We start from the raw sequence: 25,061 nt of genomic DNA on the forward strand, positions 1-25,061 counted from the left end.
CAGTACTGGGGCTCCTCCCAAATTTCTCCCACCCTGATAACACAGCCAGACACGGGCTAGGGAGGAGGCTGGCTAAGGCTTTACTGTCCACCTGCATGTCATGAGTGAGCACAAAATCCACCTGCATCCTCTGCAGCATGCCATCCTGTAGGAGAGCCATTCCCAAAGGAAGCCGTGAGCCCGTGAAGAGCCAGTGCGGGGCAGGATCCTAGCAGCAGCTGTGGAAGCCAGGAGAGAGGAGCCCACCTGGAGCAGGTTCCTGCCAGGATTAATGATCACGTGGATTCCCAGCAGAGTCTCCTTGCTTCCAAAAGGCCCCACAGTGTCACTATGGCCCCTCGGTTCCACCAGGTTCCATAGCGTCCCAGTGGTGCCCAGGGTTCTGTCAGCTTCCCTAGTGTCCCCATGGTCCCCAGGGCTCTCTGAGCTTCTGTGGTGTCACAGTGGTCCCCAGGGTTCCGACAGCTTCCCTAGTGTCTCCACAGTCTCCAGGGTTGCCTGAGCTTCTCTGGTGTCACAGTGGAGCCAGGGTCCTGTGTACTTCCACAAGGTCACAAAGGGTCTCCTGGGTGCCACGGGCTCACAACGCAGTTGTGGGTTCTGTACGGCCCCTCTGTGTCACAATGGCCACTGGCTTCCACAAGCCCCCTGTCTTGGTTTTGAAAGACAGGTGTCTGCTACGGAAGGCAGAAGCCTCCCTTGAAGTGGCAGATATAACCCCTTTCCCTCTGAGTTATTATAATTTTGAAATCAAGGGCCTTTAGGCAAAGATGTGGAAATAGGAATAACAGTTCTTTACTATATATATATATATAAAACCAGTCAAACAAAACAACAACAACTATGGCAGTAACAGCAATCACAAACCCAGTCCCAGCCTTCTCGGCTGTCAGGCCCTTTCCCCTCGGGTGCAGTTCCGCTCGCAGCCGGCAGGGGCGCTGGCGGCTCCCGGTGAGCAGGGCAGGTGCGATGGTTCCCCCGCGGCTGCAGGGGGCGCTCCGGAGCGAGCTCGGGGAGCACGCGGCACCGGTGCCCTGGGATCCCGGGAAGGGATGGGACAAAAGCTTCACAAACCGCTGGGCAGCCGATCCCGGACTCTCAGGAACAGCAGGCTGGAACGGCAGGCTGGAGCAGCAGGCTGGAGCGGCAGGCACAAACACAAATCCCGGGTGGCAGACGAGATGTATCCAAAAGGGGAACCCCCCGGAGGTCCAGGCAGGCAGGGAGAGCACGGCTACAATGCAGCAAAAGCTGGAAGCAGCAGCGGGGCAGGGCGGCCACAGCCCGGCCTCCAGCAGGGCAGGGAAAACGGCTTTGGGATCCCGGCGTTGTTTCCAGCAGAAAAGAAAAATGGCCGAAAAAAAAGGAAACAGCAGCTCCTTTCTCTGCAGCTTCTCTCTCCGGACGCTGAGAGCGAACTGAACCCACACCCAGGTGAAACAAAAGAAGTGGCCAGGCCCCCTTGTCTTCTCTTAAGTACCCGGCAATTTATCGTCTTAGTAACAGAATGGGGGAAAATTCCTTTAACAGAAAAAAACTAGATCTCTTAAAACCCCAACAACCCCCCAGTGTCCCACTGGGCCCTTGGCTGCAGGAGCAGGTGGCTGGCAGTTGCTGCTCCCCCGGCAGCTGGAGGAGAAGCAGCAGGGACAGCATGCAGCCAGTGCCACCCCACTCCTGTGGCCTCTCATGTCTCTGTCCCTGCCACAGCTGTGGTGTGTAACAGCCCCTCCGGGTCCTTAGGTGTGCAGGTGACAGTCACGGCCTGGAGCACGGCTGCTCCCGGGGGACGCCCTGGGGCACGAGAACAGCAGGGATTCGTTCCCCACACGCTGCAGCTCCCTGTGCCAGGTGAGACCCAGCGCCTGTGCGAAGCCAGCCCTCTCTGGGAAACGGCCAGAGCCGTGGCACTCCGCAGCTCCCTGCAAGGCCCGGCTTTGGCACCTTCGAAGCCCAAAGGCCAGTGCCAGACAGTTTGCCCCTCACATTTGTGTCTAGAGCTGAGCCAGAAATGTCCCATTGCGGGGTGCCCCTTTCCTGTCACAGTCACTGCCATCCCAAGAGCAGACCTGGGGGGGGGGGGGGGGGAGAGAAGGTGGGGAGTGGGGGGAAGGTGGGTGGGAGAAAGCTCCGCAGTAAACTCCCGCCCTGCAAAAGAGGGCAGAATCTGAAAGTCTCTCCTCGAGACCATCTCCGCTCTTGCACTGCTTAAAAGCCCAAAGGTGCGCTTCATCTCAACCGGGAAGCCGAGCCCCGGCATACTGGCGCCATAAAGCCCTGCCCCACTCCATCACCTGACGGCAAGCCCCGCGCCACCCTCACGCCCGGCCCGACCCCTTGGCGCGCTGCCTCCCCCGACCGGCCCGCAGCTGCCGCCGGCTCTGCGCCCGCGTGCGGCCCTGAAACCGCTGCAATTCCCCGCGTTGAGCAGTGCCAGCAGGCTGCTCGCGTCGACACTCGAAAGGGACTTGGCACGACCGCCCACCTCCTTGGCCCTCTGACTCCGCTTTCGGCCCCGAGCAAAGCCCAACCCGCTCCCCGGCGCCGCGGCACTGCCTCCGCGATCCGCCCCTGTCATCCTAGCCCCATTTGGATTGGCCGCTCGCCCGCCGCCGTAGGCATTCTCTCTGGCGACAAGGGTGAGCAGCGGCATCTGCGAAGCCACGGGAAGCCCTCCGCGCTCCGACGGCCTGGGGTCTCCTTCTCGCTTTGGCCTCGTCCTCTTTTGCGGCTGCAAGGCCGCGGGGACGAGGACGGAGGGGGTGGGTAACGGGCGAGGGGCTTCCCATATATGTGGCACAGTGAATATTGGGGGTCCCTCCCCCTCCGTGAGGGCCTTTGGGGGGCACAGGAGGGACCCGGTAGGGCCGGTGCAGGGAGTACCAATAGAAGGAACAGATTTGGGGTGGGGGGCAAAACAGGGACACCCCAGAAAGCCTCTCAAATTATTTCTTTGCCCTCCCTGAACCAGCCTAATTCACCCCTAAAATGGCTTCAAAGTGCCCCAAATCTTGTCCACGGGTGGGGGGGACGAGTGAGGGCATCAGGACACACACGTCTCCCAGCAGCTGCATGCCCAGCCAGGATGAGAAGCAGCACTGGGGCTGCTCCCAATTTTTTTCCACCCTGATAACACAGCCGGACACAAGCTGGGGATGGGCACTGGCTCAGGCTTTACTGTCCATCTGCATGCCATGAGTGAGCACAAAATCCACCTGCATCCTCTTGATGTCTATCTAACTTCGGTCAAAGTTACAAAGTGCTTATATAACTTGGGTTATAAGATATCTGTGTAACCTAATATCATTATAACCTAAATCATGACTTTTTTTTCAATATAACCTCAAGAATATCAATATAACATGAAGCATAGCCTTCTATACTTACATAGCCTGAATCATAGCTTTTACTTATGTAGCCTGAATCATAACTTCTATACCTATATAACCTGATGCTTATATAACCTGAATCATAACTTTTGATACCCCATATAACCTGATATGAGTAACTTTTTTTGTACAATGTAATTGCTAGTATATAGTAAACTAGTTGCTTAAATGTGGAATGGACAAAAAGAGAGGGGAAAAAAAACCAAAACAACTTACCAGGTGTATAGTTTTAGAAGTAGGTAAGTGTAGTACTAATGAGAAATTGGCAGGCACAAAGCCAATTAGCCACAAAACAAAGAATTTAGGCCAGTTAAGACCAGATGGACCAAGGAGCACCGTAACTACGCATGCCCTGAAGACAAAGTTGAAAAGTTCAAGTGCAAAGAAGACTTTAGAAGCCTTCATCAAAGACCCCCGAAGACCCCCGAACTGGGGAAGCACAAGCACAGTGCAAAGAATTATCTAATAACCATGGGATCATGCTATGTAAATTAGTTCCAGCGCGTATGTGATGATGTTGTAATGACAGAGAAGCATTAAACAAAATTTACTGTATAAATATACCACAGCACTTGACAAAGGCGGGTGAGTTAGGAGGAAAAGTCCCCCTCACCACCACCACTGCAATAAACAAGTACCTGCTCTATAGACATCGGTCTATGGGAATTTATTTCCAGCCTATCTTTCGGGCATCACTCTGCAGAAACCTACTGTGGCAGGACTTCTCTGCCTGGCTGCAGGATCCGTGGAAGCTGGGGACTCCCTTGTCATGCCCCGAGATTTTCTCGGAGGGACTCTGCGCTTCACTGGCTCTCTGCGGGGGCAGAGAAGGACCGGCTGACTGCAAAAATTCAAGGTATTTGTAACTTGATTTAAAATGTTCTTGGTTTGTTTGGTTAAGAAGCTCCCGTAAGACATATGTGACAACATATGCTGGGTGCACTATCACAGGAAGAATTCCTGAAGGGATACAAAGGGATTGGAGGCCCCAGAAGAAAAAAGGGGGGGTTAAAATCCCAAAAAAAGGTACCAAGGCATGTGCTGGTTTGGACAAATTTGGAAATATATCCCCTGAGAGAAGGCAGGTTACAACCACCCCTCCCGCACCAGGTTCAGGAAAAAATAAATTTTCCTCGAAGGAAAGTGAAAGAGATAAAAACTATTTCTTTGACAAACACACAGGAAAAGGATAATAATGCTAAATAATAAAACCTCTCACTCTTCTGAGAGAAAACCTGGGAAAATTTCAGAGTCCTTCCGTAGTCTCTCTCTTCCCCTCCTTGGAGCTGGGATGGGGTGGTGGGCCCACCTCCAGGGCCAAGGCCTCAGTGAAAAGTCCTTCCAATGTATTCTGATGTTGAAACTGTCCAGCAGAGAAGAAGGGGAAAATCGGAGTCCCAGGAAAACAAAGTTCAACTCTCCAGAGGAAAAGGAGCTGAAAAACTGGCCGAAAGCTGGCTGGAAAAAAAAAGCAAGCAGAGCGCTTCCTCCTGCTCCTGCCACTGCTGTTAGAAGCAAAAGGAGTCTGTGTGTATATCTGTGTGTCCTTGAAACATGAAAACAAACTGCAAACTGCTTTGAAAGTTTTGCTCGGGGTTTTTTTTCTCTCCCCCCTCTCAGGCTCAGTTTAAAAGCATAGAAAGGCACAAAATTAATTTCTGGGCATAGGCCAGCGATATCGGATACACATCATAAAGTCACCCCCAAGACAAGGGGTTAGAGGCCCCAAAAGAAGTCTGATGACTTTTTATTATTGTTGGCCTTGGCTTTAAAAAAGCTTAAGTCTGATCGCTATATGTATTGTTTTGTGTAATTTGTATAAAATCAGTGTTTCTTTTCTGTGTGTGTACTAACAACTATTACTGGCTGCTGTGTGTCTGCTAAAAGTTTTCACTGTCTGCATTGGTGCCTTTACAGCTGTTACTGTTTGAGTGTTTTCCAGAAGTTTTTTTATGGTTTGCTTTATTAAGAATTTTAATCCATGCCCCATCCTGTTCCAATACCCTGCTTCATTCCTTTCATTTATAAGACCCCAATTCCTTGTTTTGTGTGTGGAAGGTCATATTGGTATGGTGACTTTTGAGTGGTTTTAGGAGTTGTAAAATTGATGTGTAGAAGGCCGTGTTGGTACAGTGACTTTTGAGTGGTTTTAAGAGTTGTAAAATTGATGTGTGGAAGGCCGTTAGAGACTTCCGAGATTTAAGAAGTTAAGGAGAAAATTGACAAGTGGTTGTGGAGTTGTCAAAAAAACATTTCGGTGGGGAGTGGAGAAAGCCAAGAGTAAAATGGGGTCTGCGAGTAGCAAAGAAGTAGTAAAGAAAAGCCCATTAGGATGTATACTAGCACACTGGAAAGAATTAGGAGATAGACCAGGAGCAACTAAAAGAAAAGCAGATTTAATTAACTCCTCTAACCAGTGGTGGCCCCTGTACAAATTAGAGTTGGAAAAAAAATGGCCAATAAATGGAACATTACATTATGATACCTTGTTGCAGTTAATGTTGTTTTTAAGGAGACAGCAAAAGTGGTGTGAAGTAATTTATGCCAACATGGTTTTTATTCTGAGAAGTAAACCTGAGTGGCAAAGGGAAAGTGGCATAAATTTGGCTCCAGAGGATCCTTTTGTTTAGCATTAGAAAAAGACAGTAAACAGAAACTGAAGAAATGTTGTTCTGCCTGCAGTATAGGCCAGAAGTGTTTGAAGTTAGCAGATAAGCATGAAAGAGACAGCTTTATAGATGTTCAGGATTTACAATCAAGCTATTCAAGGTCTGCTGCGCACTCTCCTCCAACCGCTCGCTATTACAGTATCCTGCAGTGGTAGGGAGGAGAGGAGAGATCCAACAGGCAGGAATTGTGCAGCAAGATTGATTGATTTAATTATTTCACAAACTCTTTTATAGACTTTTTTCTTCATAGTCTAATTGGACAAAGGATCAGCCACCCCTTGGGGTGATTGGCTAAAATCCTAAAATATCCATTGTCAAACTATTTTTCTACTGTACCATAAACAAGGCTTTGCAAGGTCACAGGTGTTTATAGAACTCTGCTACTATCTTTGTGAGAGAGAAAAGTATCTCGCGGGCTTATAAAGAAGCAGGAAAATGTCTTGCTAACAGCATTTTTGTATCCACAGCTCACCCCTCATCCAGCCCAAGCACTAGCGAAGATGAGATAGATGATCCTGGGGAGGGAACAAGTTCGGGGACTCCAATAACAGCACGGCCGAGAAGTAAAGCAAAAATAACCTTTGCCTCTGATAGCCCCTCTGAGAGAAGTAATAGGCCCTGGGGGAGAAGCAATGCAAGTGAAAGTTCCCTTTTCCACTAGTGATCTCAATAGCTGGAGAGAAGAAGTTAGAAATTACAGAGAAGACCCCAAAAAAGTTGCAAAACGGTTTGAATTAATTGTAAGAAACCAAGATCCTGACTGGGGTGACATTGATTTAATGCTGTCGGAGCTTACAGAAACAGAGAAGGAACAAGTAATAAAAGCAGCTAAAGTGCATGTAGAAGGGCAAATTGCTAGTGGAGCTTTACAAGGGACCGTAGAACAGGCGTTCCCCACCTCTAATCACAGCTGGAATCCAAACGATGAAAGAGATTATGCACTGCTAGTTAAATACCAAAATCAGATAAAAATTGGATTGGAAAATGCTATCCCACAAGCAGTAAATTGGTCCATGATATTTCAAGTTAAACAAGGATGCCAGAAGTCTCCTACTGCCTTTGTAGACAAACTCTGTGCAGCCTTGCAGAAATACACAACCCTAGACCCCTCATCAGACATGGGAAAGCAGCAGTTAGTTTCTCCAGTGTTAGGGCAATCAAGCCCAGACATCAGATTTAAGCTTCAAAAATTGAGCTAACCTACAAGCGGAGACCTGGAAGCATTAATGGGAGAAGCCTGGAGAGTGTGTAATAACAGGGACAAGCAAGAACAGAAAAAGCTGACCACAGCTATAGTAGCTGCACTAGATCACACGGCAACAAAAACTGTATGGACTATCCATGACATGTTTGCGCAGCTAATCATGAAAGGCCGCAAGCCGCTGCAAGCTCAATGGCCATGATCCACATGTAATCTATGTACCTGCAAACAAAGAAAACTTGCCATGGTTGTTGTCAGAGGACACTAACTTTCAGATTGCACTTGCAGACTTTTCAGGACAATTGTCTATCCACTGCCCTTCACATCACCTGTGGACAGAGGTGGGTAGCCTCCCCTTACATGCAAAATGCTGCTGCAGCATGATTCCTGTCAATGGAATGACAGTTTTTACAGACGCATCCAGCAGAACCAGCAAAGCTGCAGTAGTATGACGTGAGGGTGACTGCCCAATGGCATAAAAGGGTTCTGACAGTGCAAAATGCTTCAGTGCAAATCCTAGAGTTAGCCGCTATCTGCTATGCTTTTCAGTTGTTTTCACAGGAACCACTCAACATTGTAAGTGATTCTGCATATGCCGCTGATGTAGTTGTTCGTTTGGAATCTTCATACTTGCGCTATGTTGATAACCTAATTTTATTTGCAGAGCTGTGTACACTGTGGCTTTTGATTAACAACAAAGCATGACTTTTATGTGCTTCGTGTCCATTCTCATACAGGTTTACCTGGACCTATCATGGAAGGTAATAACTTGTGCTGATCTTATTGTCATGACAAATGTTGTGCCTAGTAAGTTTGCTCAGGCTAAGCTGTCTCATGACTTCTTTCATCAGAATGCACGCTCTTTACGAAAGCAATTCCAATTGACTGCCTCACAAGCTCGAGACATTCTGCTTTCCTGCTCCTCTTGCCGTGGAATTCCTCCTGCTCCTTTAGCAGAAGGCGTCAGTCCTCAAGGCCTAACTGCTAATTCTGTCTCGCAAACTGATGTTACTCATGTTCCAGAATTTGATCACTTAAAGTATGCTCATGTAACTGTTGACACTTTCTCATGTTTTTTCATGGCAACTGCCCAAACAGGAGAAAAGGTTCATGATGTTACTCAACACTGGCTCCCACGCTTTGCTACTTTGGGCCTCCCAGACACTATAAAGACTGACAATGGCCCTGCTTATGCTTCTGAGTGGACTCGCCAGTTCTTACAGCAATGGGGTATCTCCCACAGCATGGGTATCCCTCACTCTCCCACTGGTCAGGCAATTGTTGAACATGCTTACAGAACACTGAAAACAATGCTTCAAAAACAAAAGAAGGGGGAGTTGGAGCGCCCACATGATAGGTTAGCAAAAGCCCTGTATGTTCTCAATTTCCTGAATTGAGATGAAGCTGGCCAAACAGCATGCAAAAGGAAATATTCTTTTGATACAAAGGCTCATCCCAGGCCTCCAGTGATGGTGAAGGACCCAGGAACAGGGCAGTGGGCAGGACCTTTAGACTTGTTAACATGGGGAAGGGGTTATGCTTGTGTCTCCACAGGTCACCACATGAAATGGGTTCCTTCGTGGTGTATGCGACCATTTGGTGTATCATCCTGATTGGCAAAGGCAATCCGAGTGTCATACCCGCTATGCACGCCGATGCTATGTGCATCTGTATGACAACTGCTAGTGATCCTTTTCTCATGTGCTTGGTAGGGGTACCCATTGACAAGAAACACTTTGGTAAGCTGTATAATGAAAGCGTGCACCAAAACTACACGGCCCCAGGTATATTGCAGCCTATGTGGTGGTGCCAGGACCCCTGGTGGAAGACAGGACAGGACAGGATGAGACATGGTATAAAGATTTGAGAAGGATGCATGACTTTCCAGCTTTGCCCTCGCAGCCACAAGAACTAGATACCCTAGGGACTTTGCGCACTTTGCTGTGCTTTTACATTGATGGTACATTTGGTGTTTATATGAACAGTGTTAACTTTGATGTCTCTCCTAAAGGTATTTTCAGCAATGCTTCCTTATGGTGTAATCAGACCTTGGAAAGTCAACTGACATCTGGCATCAGCGCTGTTGCTCTCCCCTAGGACCTGTTCTTAATATGCGGGGAGCATGTCTGGAAAGGTATACCAGGCACAGCTGTTGGCGGACCTTGCACCATTGGTCAACTAACCTTGTTTCATCCAAATTGGACTGCTCTAATTGTTGCAGCACAGCATCGAGTTAGGTGCAGCACACAGGTTCTTAACGAGAAGTGCAATCCGACGGTAGCTTTCTAGAACGCAGCAGAGCGCATCTCTGCCAGTTTAGTACCAGCAATTGGTACTGCTCATGCCTTGGCTTCTTTAAATAAGCTTGGCTGCTGGCTTGCAAAGGAAGCTAATGCCACCAGTGCTGCTCTTTCAGCTGTGCTAATGGACGTTAAATCGGTGCGACATGCAACACTGCAAAACAGAGAGGCCATTGACTTCTTGCTGTTGGCTCAAGGCCATGGATGCGATGATTTTGACGGCATGTGCTGCATGAACTTAAGTGATCATTCAGAGTCTATTCATAAGACTATCAATAATCTGAAGCAGCTCATTAAACAGTTACAGCAACATAATGAGGGTGATTGGTGGGGGGTGTCTTCATGGCTCGACAACCTTGGCTTGAGCTTCAGGACATGGTTTAAACACTTAGCAATGTATGGCATAGTTATCCGTGTGTGCTCTTACTGATTATGATATGTATCCCATGTATATTCTCTTGTGTGCAACAAATGATCAATAATAGTCTTAATAAGATAATGGCCATACTGGCACAGAGAGTTTTAGCTGTGCAACACTTAAAAAACAAAGAAGGGGGAAGTGTGACCCATAGGTAAAGCTTCGTAAAGGGAAGGCCTGGTCAAATCATGGCTCCAGCCTGTTACTTAGCCTAAGTAGAAGAGGACTGCAGGAGAGTGACCCAGCTAGAATAGAGGAAGTGAGGCATGCCACGTGAATGCCTCATGCCCGCACCGTGGTGTATGGTGGTTGGTTATGTTATAAATGTACTGTGATGTTGGCTTTTTGCATGTTACATAATTATTATGAATGTATTGTGATGTTGGCTTTTCGCATGTTACATAATTGTTATGAATGTATTGTGATATTGGCTTTTTAATGTTCCTTAATGTTAGAAAAATTTTACCTAGGTTCTGTAATGTAATACATGATCTAGAATGTCTATTGTTTATGTAGTCAATTTAAAAAAGATAGGCCGAGAAAGTCTTCACATTCCTAGAGTATCTTATCAGAGAAGAAAAACCAGAAACCAGAGAGAGAAGAATTTATGGAGGGAGTAGAGACGGAATGGAGCCAAGGAGGAACATAGGGTTGATGGGATGATACATAGGAACTCCACAGAATTTATGAATCATGCATGATTGTGATGAATATGCAATAAGAGATGTACTTTTAAAGACGATCTTTTGGATGTAGAGGTGTGCCTTTGGCTCTGCCAAAGCACCCGGCTGTACTATCCTTTTTGCTATTGTCTCCTAATTGTCCCTTTTATTAAAGTTTTCTTAAAATTTTACAAAGAGCAAACCTTGTTTTTCACAATTTGGTCGCCTGTATGGGGAAAAGGTGTCACCTCTGAGATCTCCTGGGGCACCCAGAGCGGGGGGGCACCCCTGCCCACTTTTTGGCGGCCTCGCTTTGTGTTTCCCAGCGTGGTCAGGGGGGTTTTCAGGTCAAACACCTGGAGGACAGGAAAGGAGACAAAGCAAAAAGAAAGGAATGAAAAGGCTCCCTAAGATACCGCAGCAGTTAAACATGTAAAATCTTGTGCACGAAGACTCAGAGAAAGGTGAGTATTTTTTCTTTCCTCTTTTTTTGGGGGAATACGGGGGATGAAAATGTGTGCATGAGAGGCGGGCTTTGCCCCCAGACCTGCAAAGCGAGTGTGGAGCCTCTGAGGCTGCGGTTCTGCTCTCCCGCGAGGGAAGCAGTCAGTCAAGAGGCAAAGCAAAAGATAAAAGGAGAACCCCCGGTTTAACTGGGACAGGGTTTCAGGGGAGGGATTGGATCCCTTGAAGGAGGGGAGTCAAAAGTTTCCTAGGACAAACCACGAGGAAACGAGACAAAAAGTAAAAGAGCCTCTAAAGATTAGCCAGGTTGAGGATTGGATCCGAAAGATTTAGGTTTTGAAACTGCTGAACTGAGGACTAAAAATTCCAAGAAATCTGGACTTAATTCTGCCAAATTGAGGATTACTCCAAGAAATTTAGGTTTTGAGACTGCCGGATTGAGGATTAAATTCCAAGAAATCTGGGCTTAATTCTGCTAAATTGAGGATTACTCCAAGAAATTTGGGGTTTGAGACTGTTGAATTGAGGGTTGGATCCAAGAAATTTAGGCTTAATTCTGCTAAATTGAGGATTACTCCAAGAAACCTGGAACATTGGGCCCAGGGGTGAACATTGGCCAACAATTTGAAATTAAAAGGTACCTTAATCTTGTGTGGTTGTGACTGATAGTGCTTGAGAAAGAGAAATTGGAACAATAAAAAGGAGTGAGTGAGAATGAATGAAAATGTATGTGATAGAAATGTTAAACCTTGAAATATAACTTTATTTTCTGGAGAGAGGCATATTTTATTAAGAGGAGGGAACTTTTGTATTCTAGGAGAAGAAAGGAGAAAGAGGTGGTGGGGTCTGAATAGTTGTTTGTTTTGTTGGTTTTTATTAAAAAAGTGGGAAACAAAAGCCTGGGAAGGACAGATAAGATTCTGAGAAAATGGGACATAAAACTAGTAAGCAAGAGTCAGGAAATAAAAAAGAGAATAGAGGCATGCCAGCGGAGATACCCCAGGAAAGCTCTTTGGAAGTTATGTTAGCTAACTGCAATACTTTTGGATGTAGAGAAAGAAAAAGGGCAAAGTCAAAATGATACAGTTTTGTATGTTTGATTGGGCCGAGAAGGAAATAAGATCCGACCATGTTTTCTGGCCCAGATATGGTTCTTTTGAAGTTTGGATCTGTCAAGCTTTACAAGTATTTATAAGTTCAAAAGAACCTTTTAACACAGAAGAAGGCAAGTACGCTTCATGCTGGGCGGGAAACATAGAGTCTAAGGGGATAAGAATTTTTAAGTTGTCAGAGACCCAAGAAAAGGAGAAGAGAGAAAACAAGAAAGAGAAGGGCTGGGACCCCCTGAAAGCATTGTCCCCTCCATTCCCGCCTGCCCCCCCCCCCCCAGCCCAGGCTCCTGTGGCGCCGCTCGCAGCTGCACCGCCGGTCCTGGACCCCGAGGTCCCGCCTGTCCCGGCTCCTACGGCACCACCTTCGGCTCCACCACTTGTCCCAGCGGCTGCAGCACCGCCGGTAGCCCCGGTGTTCCCGCCGACCCCTTCAGCCCCTGCGGGTCCTGTGGGAGCCCAGCCCACCGCCTTTACGGTTGCCCCCGCCCCTACCCCGGCTCCGACCCCAGTTCCGATGTCTGTGGCCGTTCCATCAGCCCCTGCGGGTCTGGCAGCAGCCCAGCGCCCCCCCCCCGCCCCCCTTACGGTGTCCCGCCCGTCCCTAGCCCGGGCATCTGCTCCGCAGCAGCCCAGCCCGCTGCTTTTGGGGCCCACCCCGCCCCTGCCCCGGCCCCGCTGGCGGCCCCAGTCCCGGCTCCAGCCCCAGTTCCGATGTCCGTGGCCATTCCACCAGCCCCTGCCCCCGCTGCGTTGTTTGCCACGACTCCATTGAACCCGGCTTTGGCCCCACGGGCCGCGCTGGGTCCGCCGGAAGCTCGGAGTCCTGTCGCCGTGGCTGCTGCGGACCGTGCGCAGAGACTCCACGCTAAACTCTGCTATCCGCCGGAAGAACTTGTCCCCTTGGCGGTTCCGGTGGCAGTCCCCGCCTATGCCAACCCCCCCCCCCCCCCGCCCCCCCCCCCCCACAGACTCCTGCAGGAATCAGCCTTGGAGAGGATTCCCACCTCCTACCCTCCTTCCCTCGCCTGCACCGTTCCCCTGGCAACGACCGCGTCTGCTGTTCCTCTTAAAGGAGAAGCAAAACATCAAAGTATGGGGAGCTCAGTTACAGAACAGCCCTCTCCCGACACCTCCCAAGACAGGAAAGAAGTATCAAAAGAGAAAAAGGACACAAGAACTGGGATGGGGAGGTCCGTTTGTTCCCTTTAAGAGAAGTTCCAATGGGGGCTGGTGGAACAGGATTTGTAAACGTCCCCCTCACTTCTTCAGAGGTCAGAAATTTTAAAAAGGAAATTAAAGGATTATTAGATGATCCTATGGGAACAGCTGAACAATTAGATCAATTTTTAGGCCCAAACATTTTCACTTGGGAAGAGATGCAAGCAATAATGAAAATATTATTTTCTCAAGAGGAACGAGAAATGATTAGAGTTGCAGGTATGAGAATTTGGGAAAGAGAGAACCAACAGGGATTGCCAGGAGACCAGAAGATGCCATTGACACCTCCTGCCTGGAATCACAATGAAGAGGTTGGGCGAAGGAATATGAATGATTACCGTAATTTAATAATCAAAGGAATAAAAGAGGCAGCACCTCGGGGGCAGAATTTTAAAAGGGCTTTTGAAGGGCAACAGAGAAAGGAAGAGTCTCCAACTGAATGGTTAGAGAGACTTAAGAGAAATATGAAACAATTTTCTGGGATAGATCCCAAAACAGTAGCTGGGCAGGCTTTACTAAGAGTCAATTTTGTCACTGATATTAGGAAGAAACTAGAAAAATTGGAAGACTGGCACAAAAGATCACTAAACGACTTATTAAAAGAGGCTCAGAAAGTTTATGTCAGGAGAGATGAAGGAAAAGCCAAAGTAGAAGCCAAAATTATGGTAGCCACTATGAGAGAAAGTAACTTTCAAAGGAATCTGAGGTCTCCGAATACCACTCCTAGGAATTTGGGCTTTAGAAAAGGGGGAAAAGGGAAAAACAGGAACTCAGTACAGACAAAAACTCAGGAGCATTCTAGAACTGCTTGCTATTGCTGTGGAGAGGAAGGGCATTTTAGAAGAGAATGCCCTCATTTAGAGAAGGATGTGAAAATCTTCCGAGAAATAAACCCAGATGAGGAATAGGGATGTCACCGGCTCTATTTTCTGGGGGACAAATACCATCTAGAGCCTGTGATAATGTTAAAAGTCAGTCCCCAGGAGGAGGAGTTAGAATTTGTGGTTGGTACAGGGGCTGAAAGAACCTGCCTAGTGAATACTCCAAGAAGTTGTAGTACAAATAAAGATACTGTAAAGGTAACAGGGGCAAAAAGAGAAAGTTCTACAGTTCCTGTCATAAAAGACGTGGTAGTGGAAGGGGAAACTAGAATTTGGATGGGGGATGTTTTATTAGTCCCTGGGGCAGGTAGCAATTTATTAGGGAGAGATTTACAGGTGGAGTTGGGAGTAGAAGTTATACCAAAAGAAAGGAAAATGACGGCTAAAATTTTAGAACTCAGTCAAGAAGATGAAAAGAAAATTAACAAGGAGGTGTGGGCTGGAGAAGGGAACAGAGGAGGACTGGATATTGACCCCATAAGGGTCACGACTGAGAAAGAAGAATGTCCCATACGTGTACGTCAGTACCCTATATCCTTAGAAGGACAAGAAGGCTTAAAACCAGTAATAGAGGGACTAATAAAGGATGGGACATTAGAACCTTGTATGTCTCCTCATAAGACCCCTATTCTACCAGTAAAAAAGCCTGATGGGACTGATAGATAAGTGCAAGACTTTCAGGAAGTTAATAAGAGGACTTGGGTTCATTATCCTGTGGTACCCAATCCCTATACTCTCCTGAGTAAAGTCCCACCCCAGCACCAGTGGTTTAGCGTAGTGGATTTAAAAGATGCTTTCTGGACCTGCCCACTGGCTGAAGAAAGCCGAGATATTTTCGCCTTTGAATGGGAGGATCCAAATACCGGGAGAAGGCAGCAGCTGAGATGCATTACCACAGGGATTTACAGAATCGCCAAACCTATTTGGACAAGCTTTAGAAATAATATCACAAGCCTTCCCTACTCCACCAGAAATACAAATCATCCAGTATGTGGATGATCTCTTATTATCTGGGGAAGCTGAAATTGAAGTCAGAGAAGCAACAATAAAACTTCTGAATTTTCTTGGAGAAAAGCGGTTAAGAGTATCAAAAGGGAAACTGTGGAGATACAGCTAGAAAGCAGAAGTGAGAGCACTGCTAAACTCGTCAGAAGTAGACGCGCTAACGCTGCTAGGCCGCAAACCGTGGCAGGCAGTAAGGCCTATAATGAAACAGTCAGCATAAAAGGCATGCTTGGTATGTACCTGTGATAGTTAGTGCTAGCTTCTAGTTTTGCAATGTTATTAAGAAACATAGATATTGTTGTTATAGTGATTGCTGCTTATAGAACTGAAAGGTATAAATACTCAACCCTGTATCAATAAAATCGGCTTATTGCATCCAAGCAATCTGCCCCGTCTCTTTCATCGCCGACTGTCTCGCGACCGTATCGCGACAGAAAACTGCAATTTGTAGAATCAGAAGTAAAATATCTTCGTCACTTAATAAGCAAAGGAAGTCGAAAATTAAACCCCAAGAGAATTGAAGGGATTCTATCCCTCCCTCTTCAAGGAGAGAAATTAGAAAGCTACTTAGATTATTGGGATATTGTAGACTATGGATCGAAGGATATACACAATCTGTAAAATTTCTGTATGGAAAGTTGACAGAAGGAGATGATATAAAATGGACCAAAGAGGATAATGAGAAATTAGAGGAATTGAAATTAAAACTCGCCTCAGTACCCACTTTAAGCTTACCCTCATTAGAAAAACCCTTTCATCTGTATGTGAATGTGGAAAGTGGAGTAGCTCATGGAGTTCTGGTTCGGGTGTGGGGAAGAATGAAGAGACCAATAGCTTACTTGTCAAAGATGTTAGATCCAGTAAGCCATGGCTGGCCAATATGTATTCATGCTATAGCAGCTACTGCAATCTTGGTAGAAGAAAGTCGTAAACTTACTTTTAGGACCAAGCTGATAGTGTACACACCTCATGCAGTTTGAAATGTGCTAAACCAGAAAGCTGAAAAATGGTTAACAGACTCTAAGATGCTAAAATATGAAGCAATTCTGATAGATAGTGATGATTTGACATTAGAAGTAAGAGTCTAAATCCAGTTTAATTCTTATATGGAGAGCCAAAAGACAACCTGACACATAACTGCTTAGAAATTATCCAATACCAAACCAAAGTTTGAGCAGATCTCAAGGAACAAGCCCTTTCAGAAGGAGAAATAATAAATGTAGACGGTTCTTCCAGATGTGTACAAGGAAAAAGAATGTCAGAGTATGCTTTAGTTGATGGGGGAACTATGCAAACCATTGAAAAAGGAAAATTACCCTCAAACTGGTCAGCTCAGACTTGCGAATTATATGGCCTATAAAGGGCACTGGAATATTTAGCACACAAGAAGGGAACTATATATACTGATTCAAGGTACATTTTTGGAGTAGTACCTACCTTTGGGAAAATTTGGGAAGAAAGGGGATTACTTAATTCAAAGGGAAAGGGGTTGATACATGAAGGACTTTTTTTGGAGGTTTTAGAGGCATTAAAATTACCTGAAGAGATAGCTGTAGTACATATAAAAGGACACCAAAAAGGAATGACCTCAGAAATAAGAGGAAATAATTTGGCAAATCAAGAAGCTAAGGATGCTGCAGAAAATGGGATAAAAAAGGTTATGCTAATTTTGACCTCAAAGAACGAAAAATTGGAGACTCCAAAATTCAGTGAAACAGAGGAAAAAGAATTAAGTAAGATAGGGGGAAAGCCAGACGAATGAGGAAAACGGAAACTTGCGGATGGAAGGCAGTTACTTAATAAATCACTCACCAGAAAAATATTAGAAAACATGCATCAAAAAACTTATTAAGGTACTAAGGCGTTGTGTGATCACTTTCTAAGGAATTATGTGTGCATTGGAATTTATGGGCTAGTTAAACAAATAACAGAAAGATGTATGGTTTGCCAAAAAATAAATAAAAAGGTGATGAGAAAAACAACTCCAGGAGGTCGTGAGTTAGCTCTCCGACCATTTCAAAGTATCCAAGTGGACTTTACTGAACTCCTCCAAGTGCAGAGGTGGAAATTCTTGTTAGTAATAACGGACCATCTTACCCATTGGGCGGAAGCTGTTCCCACCATCAGAGACACAGCCAATGTAGTATATAAAACCCTCTTAGAACAAATTATTCCTAGGTATGGAATGATTAATAAGACAGACTCAGATAGAGGGACACACTTTACGTCAAAAGTTCTGCAGCAACTAACTCAAGCCTTAAGAATACATACATACATACATACATACATACATAGGGAACTACATACCCCATGGCACCCACAGAGTTCAGGCCGGGTAGAGAGGATGAACCAAACTTTAAAGAGAACCTTAACTAAATTAATAATTGAAACTCAAATGTCATGGATAAAATGCCTACCTCTGGCTTTATTAAGGGTTCAGACACAACCCAGGTCAGTCCTGGGAGTGTCACCTTACGAAATGATGTTTGCAACTCTTTCTGACCACCCAACATGAAACTGCTACCTATGAATTAGGGGAAATGAGTATTAAAGTATATGTCAACACAATTGCAAGGACTGTTGAAGATCTGCGGTTAAAAGGGATAATCCCTCAAACCACACCTTTAGACTTTAAAACCCATAATATCCATCCAGAGGAGTGGGTACTAGTAAAAACATGGAAAAAGCAATCTTTAACTCCACAATTGGAAGGTCCTTTTCAGGTACTACTGACAACTGAGGCAGCAATCCAAACCAAGGAGAGAGGGTGGATCCATGCCAGCAGAATCAAAGGACCCATGGAAGAACCTAAGGAGTGGATTGTAGCATCTACACCTAGTGATACCAAGTTAACTCTTAAGCGGGAACTGGGGGGTAATGTGCTGGGAAAACCCAAATGATTCAAGAGATACACCAAGAATCACACCTGACTGGGAAATAAGGCCAAGCTTATATCGGTGGTTTCAAGTGTTACCCTGACAAGTCCTGAGACACCTCCGATATGCCCCTTGGAGAGGAATACTTCCACTACAAACAAGAGTATCAGGACTATTTCGGTCTGAGGGTGTTCATATTCTGGCCTTAGCCTGTGATTTATTTAAAAAGGAGGAGGAATTGCTACCTCCAACAGTGCCATACCATATACCCTGTCTGAAATGTAAATGTCTAGACTGTAAATTGGTATTGTAGTTCACAAAAATGACACTCTCACTGCATGAAGTGTCAAACGCCAAATCTATTCCCCATCCAAGTAGAGCAAAGAACAGCTGAAATAGTAACCTAGCTTTGTGAATGGGAATTACTAGTGCCTGTTGAATGGGAGATACCTGAGGAACGGTGTGAAGTTACAATTAAGAAGTGTCAAAAGCAATTTGCCTGGAAATTAACAAAGAGGAAGTGACAAGGAAATAGAGGGCAAGACCGAATTGACCACTGTACTTGCCACCAAGATCATATACCCCTGCTATGGGTAGCAACCCCATAGGCACGCGGGGGGGGGTGGAGGTATCAGCCATATCGGAGCTCTGTTATTCCTTTATCTGTCACTCCTCTTTTGTCTCTTCCCTCTGGGGATACCGACACAGCCATGCCATGGGTGTTACTGAAAGCTGTATGTGGAAAAACACCGAGGTTCCTTTTTTGTTGCACATACCTACGTCAACAGTCACCGTTCTAACCCATCCAAAGTAGAAAACTGTATGCAAAATGGGAAAAAGTACTGGATTGCAGAAAACCTAGGAAAAAGTGGTAGCAGGTTGGGAAATAAATGTCCAAAAGGAGAAAGATGGATTTGGCGTACCGGGAAAAGAATTGTAAGTAAATATAAATCAACAAGAAGTTGACTACCGGAGGGCACCAGATGGCCTATTTTGGATATGTGGAAAAAGGGCATATGCAAAGCTCCCCTCTCAGTGGAAAGGGAGTTGTACCCTGGGAATCATACACCCAGGATTCTTTCTTTTACCAGAGCCAGACGGAGACCAACTAGGAATACCAGTGTATAAGGATCTAAAAAGGAATAAAAGAGAATTGATTGGAGGATCTCAAAAATGGAGAGACAAAGAATGGCCCGCTGAGTGCATAATTGAAATGTATGGGCCAACCACCTGGGCACAAGATGGGAGTTGGGGGTATCGAACCCCAATTTACATGCTAAATCGGATTATAAGACTCCAAGCAGTTGTAGAAATAATAACGAACCAAACTGGTCAGGCATTGGAATTACTAGCTAGCCAACAAAGCCAAACAAGAGCTGCGGTGTATCAAAATAGGTTGGCTTTAGACTATCCATTGGCTGAAGGAGGAGGTGTTTGTAGAAAATTTAATACATCAGACTGTTGTTTGAAGATAGATGACCATGGGGATGCCGTCCTAGATATAGCCAAAAATATCAGAAAAACAGCTCATGTACTGGTCCAAAAGTCGAATCCGCACTAATACTTAGCTGGTGGGATAATGTATTGGGAATAGAATGGTGGAAGAAGCTAGGTTTCTTCCTTTTATGTGCCACCGCAGGCTTGATATTTCTCCCCTGCCTGATCCCCTGTTTTATTCAATTAATATCTACCGTGGTCCAAGGCATGCAAATAGTACCAATGCCTGTGGAACCAAAATTGGCTACATCTGGAATGGCACAAAAGATCATGGTGTTGAAGAAGCAAAATGATATCAAAGACCCCTTTGAAGAAGCAAGATTGATTTATGAAAAAAAAGAGAAATAATAAAGGCTAGAAAAGAAAGTATACTGCTCAAGCCAAATGATCTGAAAAAAAAAAGGAAAAGGGAGGTGTTGTTATAAATGTACTGTGATGTTGGCTTTTCGCATGTTACATAATTATTATGAATGTATTGTGATGTTGGCTTTTCGCATGTTACATAATTGTTATGAATGTATTGTGATATTGGCTTTTTGCGTGTTCCTTAATGTTAGAAAAATTTTACCTAGGTTCTGTAATGTAATACATGATCTAGAATGTCTATTGTTTATGTAGTCAATTTAAAAAAGATAGGCGGAGAAAGTCTTCACATTCCTAGAGTATCTTATCAGAGAAGAAAAACCAGAAACCAGAGAGAGAAGAATTTATGGAGGGAGTAGAGACAGAATGGAGCCAAGGATAAGGCTGATGGGATGACACATAGAAACTCCAAAGAATTTATGATTCATGCATGATTGTGATGAATATGCAATAAGAGATGTACTTTTAAAGACAATCTTTTGGATGTAGAGGTGTGCCTTTGGCTCTGCCAAAGCACCCGGCTGTACTATCCTTTTTGCTATTGTCTCCTAATTGTCCCTTTTATTAAACTTTTCTTAAAATTTTACAAAGAGTGAACCTCGTTTTTCACAGTTACATTGGGTTTGTTGTGCCTTAAAACTATGTAAACTGACAACTGACTAATGGCATGAAATGGCTGGGTTTTTGTCAAGAAAATTCCTCCTTTGCACCTGAGGCAGTGAAAAAACAAGTACCTGTTCATGTCTTAATCTGGAGCTCTTCAAATTGCTTGAAAAGTGAAGCCTTGGACACTGAAGGTTCAGACAAAGGAAAATCCAAAACGTGGACAGCATCTCCCTTCTGCTGGAAGCCTTGAAGTCCACCACTGCAGTCTACAGCCAACACAGATGGTCTGAGTATTGTAAAAGTTCTCCAAGGAAGAATAAGAACACGGCTAATGCATGCACAGCGACGCTGATCAAAGGTGCTTGATGCTCTTGGACAAAAATATGTAACCTTTGCTTTCAGGAAGACAAGGTGACTATGGTTGTCTCTATAGTAGGAGGAGGAAAAAAAACCTGATGTATTGCAAAACCTATTTTCAGGGGTTTGTTAACTTAAGTTTTGTTAAGGTTTGGGGAACACAGAGAGACCTGTCACTTTTTTGCAGAATACCATATAAACTGCTACACTCACTTCAACAACAGTCCGAGTAACCTTCTCTGCAAATACTGACCACATGAAGTTCTGGTTGATGCAAAGCCCCGTTACCTAAGAAAAGAACAACCCGGCAAGCAGTTTGCAAAGATGAACAACTTAGCATGACTGCGGCTGATGACATGCCCTGACCTCTTTTGCCTTCAGCTACGGATGCCGTATACTCCTACCCTCACACATGCCACTCAAAGCTCCTTGCGTGGAGCTCTCGCACCACCTATGCCAGCATCTGTGCCTGTCTTCAACACCACCGCACCTACCACAAGGTAGCTGAATCAGGGGCGGGAAAAAGAAGTGGCCGATGGAGGGGAGTTGCTCCAGCTGACAGCTAAGCTCCAAGTTCCGTGTCCCTTACGTCTTTCCCAGGACGGGCGGGAAAACGCCTCGGCGGAGCGCAGAGCTGGGCGGGAGCGGCCAGCACGGCACCGAGCGCGCTCCCCACTCCCTCCCGCCCGCGCCGCTGCGGAGACCTCGGGTTCGCCGGAATCGGCCACGTGCTGCACGGAGGGCAGCGCGGCAAAGGCGGTCGCCCCTCGTCGCTCTGGGAAGGCCGGCCTCGGATCCCCGCTCTCTCCACCGGCACGGGCAGTGCCAGCAGCCTCTCGCTGCGGCCGCCGCTGGCCGAAAGCCTCGCCGCGCACCGCCCGGCCGGCCCCGCCGCTCCGCGGGGTCACACGGCACCTGCCGAGGGCGGCCGCCGAGCGACAGGAAGCAGAAGCGCTCACCGCCGCGCCACGCGCCGCCCCGCCCGGGCGCTCCTCTCCTCGCGCTACCACGATGGCGCCGGCCCGCCCCGCCCCGCCTTCCCCGTGGCCTGCGGCGCAACGCGGGTGCTCCGAGCCACGCAGCACGCGTGCGGCCGGGCCCTGCCGAACCGCAGGCGGAGCCGGGGCACGGCCCGGGCCGGAGAGCTTCCGGCGAGGCTGGGCGGGCGGCGAGCGCGGCCGAGCGTGAACGCGCCAGGCGGGGTCGGCCGGCGGCGCGATGGAGAGCTAGATGGAGGCGGCAGCACCGCGCGGCATAAAATGGCTGATCGTCCCGCAGCCGCCCGCTCCGCAGCCCCTCGGCTGCTGTCGAGAAGGGCCCCGGCCCTGGCCGCGCCGGTGGCGAGGTGGCTCCGCAGCCCGCGGGCAGCCCTGGCGGGGCAGGGGAGCGCTGTGGGCCACCCCAGGGTCGCGCAGCCGTCCGTAAAGCGTGGTGGGAGCCGCCGGGAACTATTTTACACCTCCCAGAGTGCTGGGGGTGCTGCGCACAGAGACCACGCGGCAGGTCGCTGCTGTTGGGAAAGTTAATCGACAATGCCAGAGGTTTATATCCAAAAAGGAGACAGAGGAGTCCTGTAACTTCATTTGAATAAAAGGAGAGGACATGGGGCTTTTCCCATGGGGTCTCTCAAATGGTTGCAGGACACAGCCCCCTTTTTAGCCTAAGTTCCCAGACACATCACCCTCTTCCTTTCCGCCACTGGCTGAGGTACTCGGAAGGTACAGGCTTCCCGAACTGCCTACTCTCTGCCCCCCTCTAATATGCACCCTCCCCTTTTGGTATGGAAAAGAAAGAAAAAGAAACCATTCCTAATTCTATTAAGTCTTTGTTGCCTTGCTCTAGGTTCAGCAATTTAACAGGGCCTTGGCTGGGCAACAGTCTCTGTTGATTAGTAACAGTTTCTAGAACTAATAGTTTCTTCTGTTACTTCACTATCCATAAGTTCCTAGCCTTGTCTACAGGCAGATTGACACGGTCTCTTCGTAAAGACACATTCATCTTATACCTTTCACTCCCACACCTTCTTGGCGGTGGGCAAGCCCCTGGCACCGCACCCTGCACAAAACCCCCGCTCGCGCACACACACACCCACCCCTGCACTTACCCTGCACTCCGCGGCACACACACACACCCCCCACACACAAACACCCCCGTCCACCCCCCCCGCCCTGCCACTTGCAGTCCCCCCGCCCCTGCTGCCATGGCCGGCTTGCAGCATGCCTTGCATTTCCTTGCTGCCCCCTCTGTAGCCGTCCCTCGGCCTGCCTTTTCTCCGCTGCCTTGCACTGACTCGCTCAGCCATCCCGCACCTGATTTCCCTTCCCATTGTTCCAGGTCCTTCCTTGCCTTTTCGTCTCCTTCTAGGACCCTCATTGCCTTGCCTCACAAAACCACCACTTGCCCTCCCTTGCCTTGCATTACCTTGCTCCCCCCTCCCCCACCTGGAATTCAAGACCCCTTTTTAATGACATTTCATGGCCTTACACTCCCCTTCCTGCTCCTCCTAGGAATCTCAAAGCTCCCAAGTATCTCCAGTGTTTCAGGATCACTTGAAAGATCCCCTGGAAGACCAGGGGAGCACGCATTGTTGCCACACTCGTCTGTATGGGCAACTTTTGCCTGGGACCAATCCTTGCATGCCTTGAATTTTGGATAGGCTACTCACATTTGGCCCTTGGGCTCCAGGACCACAATGAGAGTTCTTTTCCGTACGAAGTAAAGCAGCTAGCCCAAGTCTTTTAGGTGCAGAGTAGACATGTGTAGCGGGGCGGGGTCCCGGGAGCAGGGGAATCCAGCCAGAGTCACGATACGAACACCGATATGATTTGAGCATCATGCTCCAGTTTTATTGTTCAGTTACACCAAGTTATACTTTTTTCCAAAGTTCACACCCCTTTCCCATGAGAAAGCCTCTAAGCAGCGGGGGAGCTGACCAGTGTATACCTTTTCCCAAGGCTGTTCAAGGCTGCCAGCTAGCAGGTGCCTTGCAAGCCTGTTTTCAGCCTGAGGCCCCGTCAGGGGTACTTCTGCAACAGCCCTGGGATGCCCAAGCTCTCCTGGGGTATCCTATATTCCACAAGGAATCCCTCTACAGACATGTGAGATCAGGGCCACAGAGAACAGTTGGTCCTGGCCACTTTTGTGTACCAGCAATCCTTGAATGTACTTCTCACCTTGTACCTTGTACATTGTACCAAGGCCTTGCTTTGCCTTGGCAACCCAAAAGTTTTCTTGCCTTCCCCTGCTAACCCTCTGTAGCCTTGCATTCCTTTGCACGGCCATGCCCCACCCTTGACCTGCCCCAGCTGTTTTCCTCTAGGGCTTAGCCCTTCTTGTTTCTGCCTGGCCTACCCATCAGTGGACTTACCTTCCTATGGCCAGCCTTGCCTCTAGCTTCTGGGCCTTCTCTTGCCTACCACTCCCTTTGCTTTCCCCTCACTGCTCTGGCCTGGCCTACCTCTCCCTTGATTTGCCCACAATTTCCTACACTTGGTTTGCAGTACCTTGCCTGCATGGAAGGCAAGGTGAAGAATGGTAGGAGGAGCAAAGCAAAGCCAGGGAGTTGGAGATAGTGTGAGGCAAGGCAGACGTAGGCAAAGGAAGCAAAGCAAGGGTAGGTTAGGAAAAATGAGACAAGGTGCCGAAGGCAAGGCAAGGTCATGGGACTCAGCGTGCCTTTCCTTGGGAAGGCAAAGACATGGTGCCAGTGTTGCTGGAGCAGATGTTAAGGTACCATGGGCAGGTACAGTCCAGCAAGACATTTCTCTCCTGGCCCCTTCTGTGTAGGAGCAATTGTTGGACGTATTCAGTACTAGAGGTGGATCGGTCCCTGGATGTATTTTGGAGGAGGGGATGCCATTTCTTTGGAGATGGGCTTGTAGTTGCTCATTTGGCAAGGAAAGCAAGTTTGGATCTGCACATTAGGTGCTCTTAGTGATTTTAAAGGCTTTTCCCAACAGGCAGTTCTCTGGGTTAGAGCTGTTGAGCTGTAAGCAGGAATGCAAAGGCCAAGCTCGTGAGCCTTTTGTCCTGGTGCCTTTAG

General features: G+C 47.4%; 1 protein-coding gene and 1 long non-coding RNA gene across 2 annotated transcripts; one reads left to right on the top strand and one right to left on the bottom strand.

Annotated features, from left to right (window-relative positions):
- Positions 1 to 7,821: 7,821 nt before the first annotated feature.
- Positions 7,822 to 9,845, top strand: LOC116453465. The gene is made up of 2 exons (XR_004243828.1): positions 7,822 to 8,020; positions 9,271 to 9,845. It is a non-coding gene; the product is annotated as an uncharacterized LOC116453465 (long non-coding RNA).
- A 913-nt stretch (positions 9,846 to 10,758) lies between these two features.
- On the bottom strand, positions 10,759 to 23,321 carry LOC116453720 (translation initiation factor IF-2-like). The gene is made up of 3 exons (XM_032129443.1): positions 23,310 to 23,321; positions 20,791 to 22,245; positions 10,759 to 10,995 (listed from the first exon to the last, which is right to left on the bottom strand). The coding sequence occupies exons 1-2, from the start codon at positions 23,319 to 23,321 to the stop codon at positions 21,529 to 21,531; spliced, it is 729 nt and encodes a 242-aa protein (XP_031985334.1). The 3' UTR covers positions 10,759 to 10,995; positions 20,791 to 21,528.
- Between the last annotated feature and the right edge of the window lie 1,740 nt (positions 23,322 to 25,061).

Source organism: Corvus moneduloides, chromosome 19, assembly GCF_009650955.1.
Source record: "Corvus moneduloides isolate bCorMon1 chromosome 19, bCorMon1.pri, whole genome shotgun sequence".
Lineage (NCBI taxonomy): Eukaryota > Metazoa > Chordata > Aves > Passeriformes > Corvidae > Corvus > Corvus moneduloides.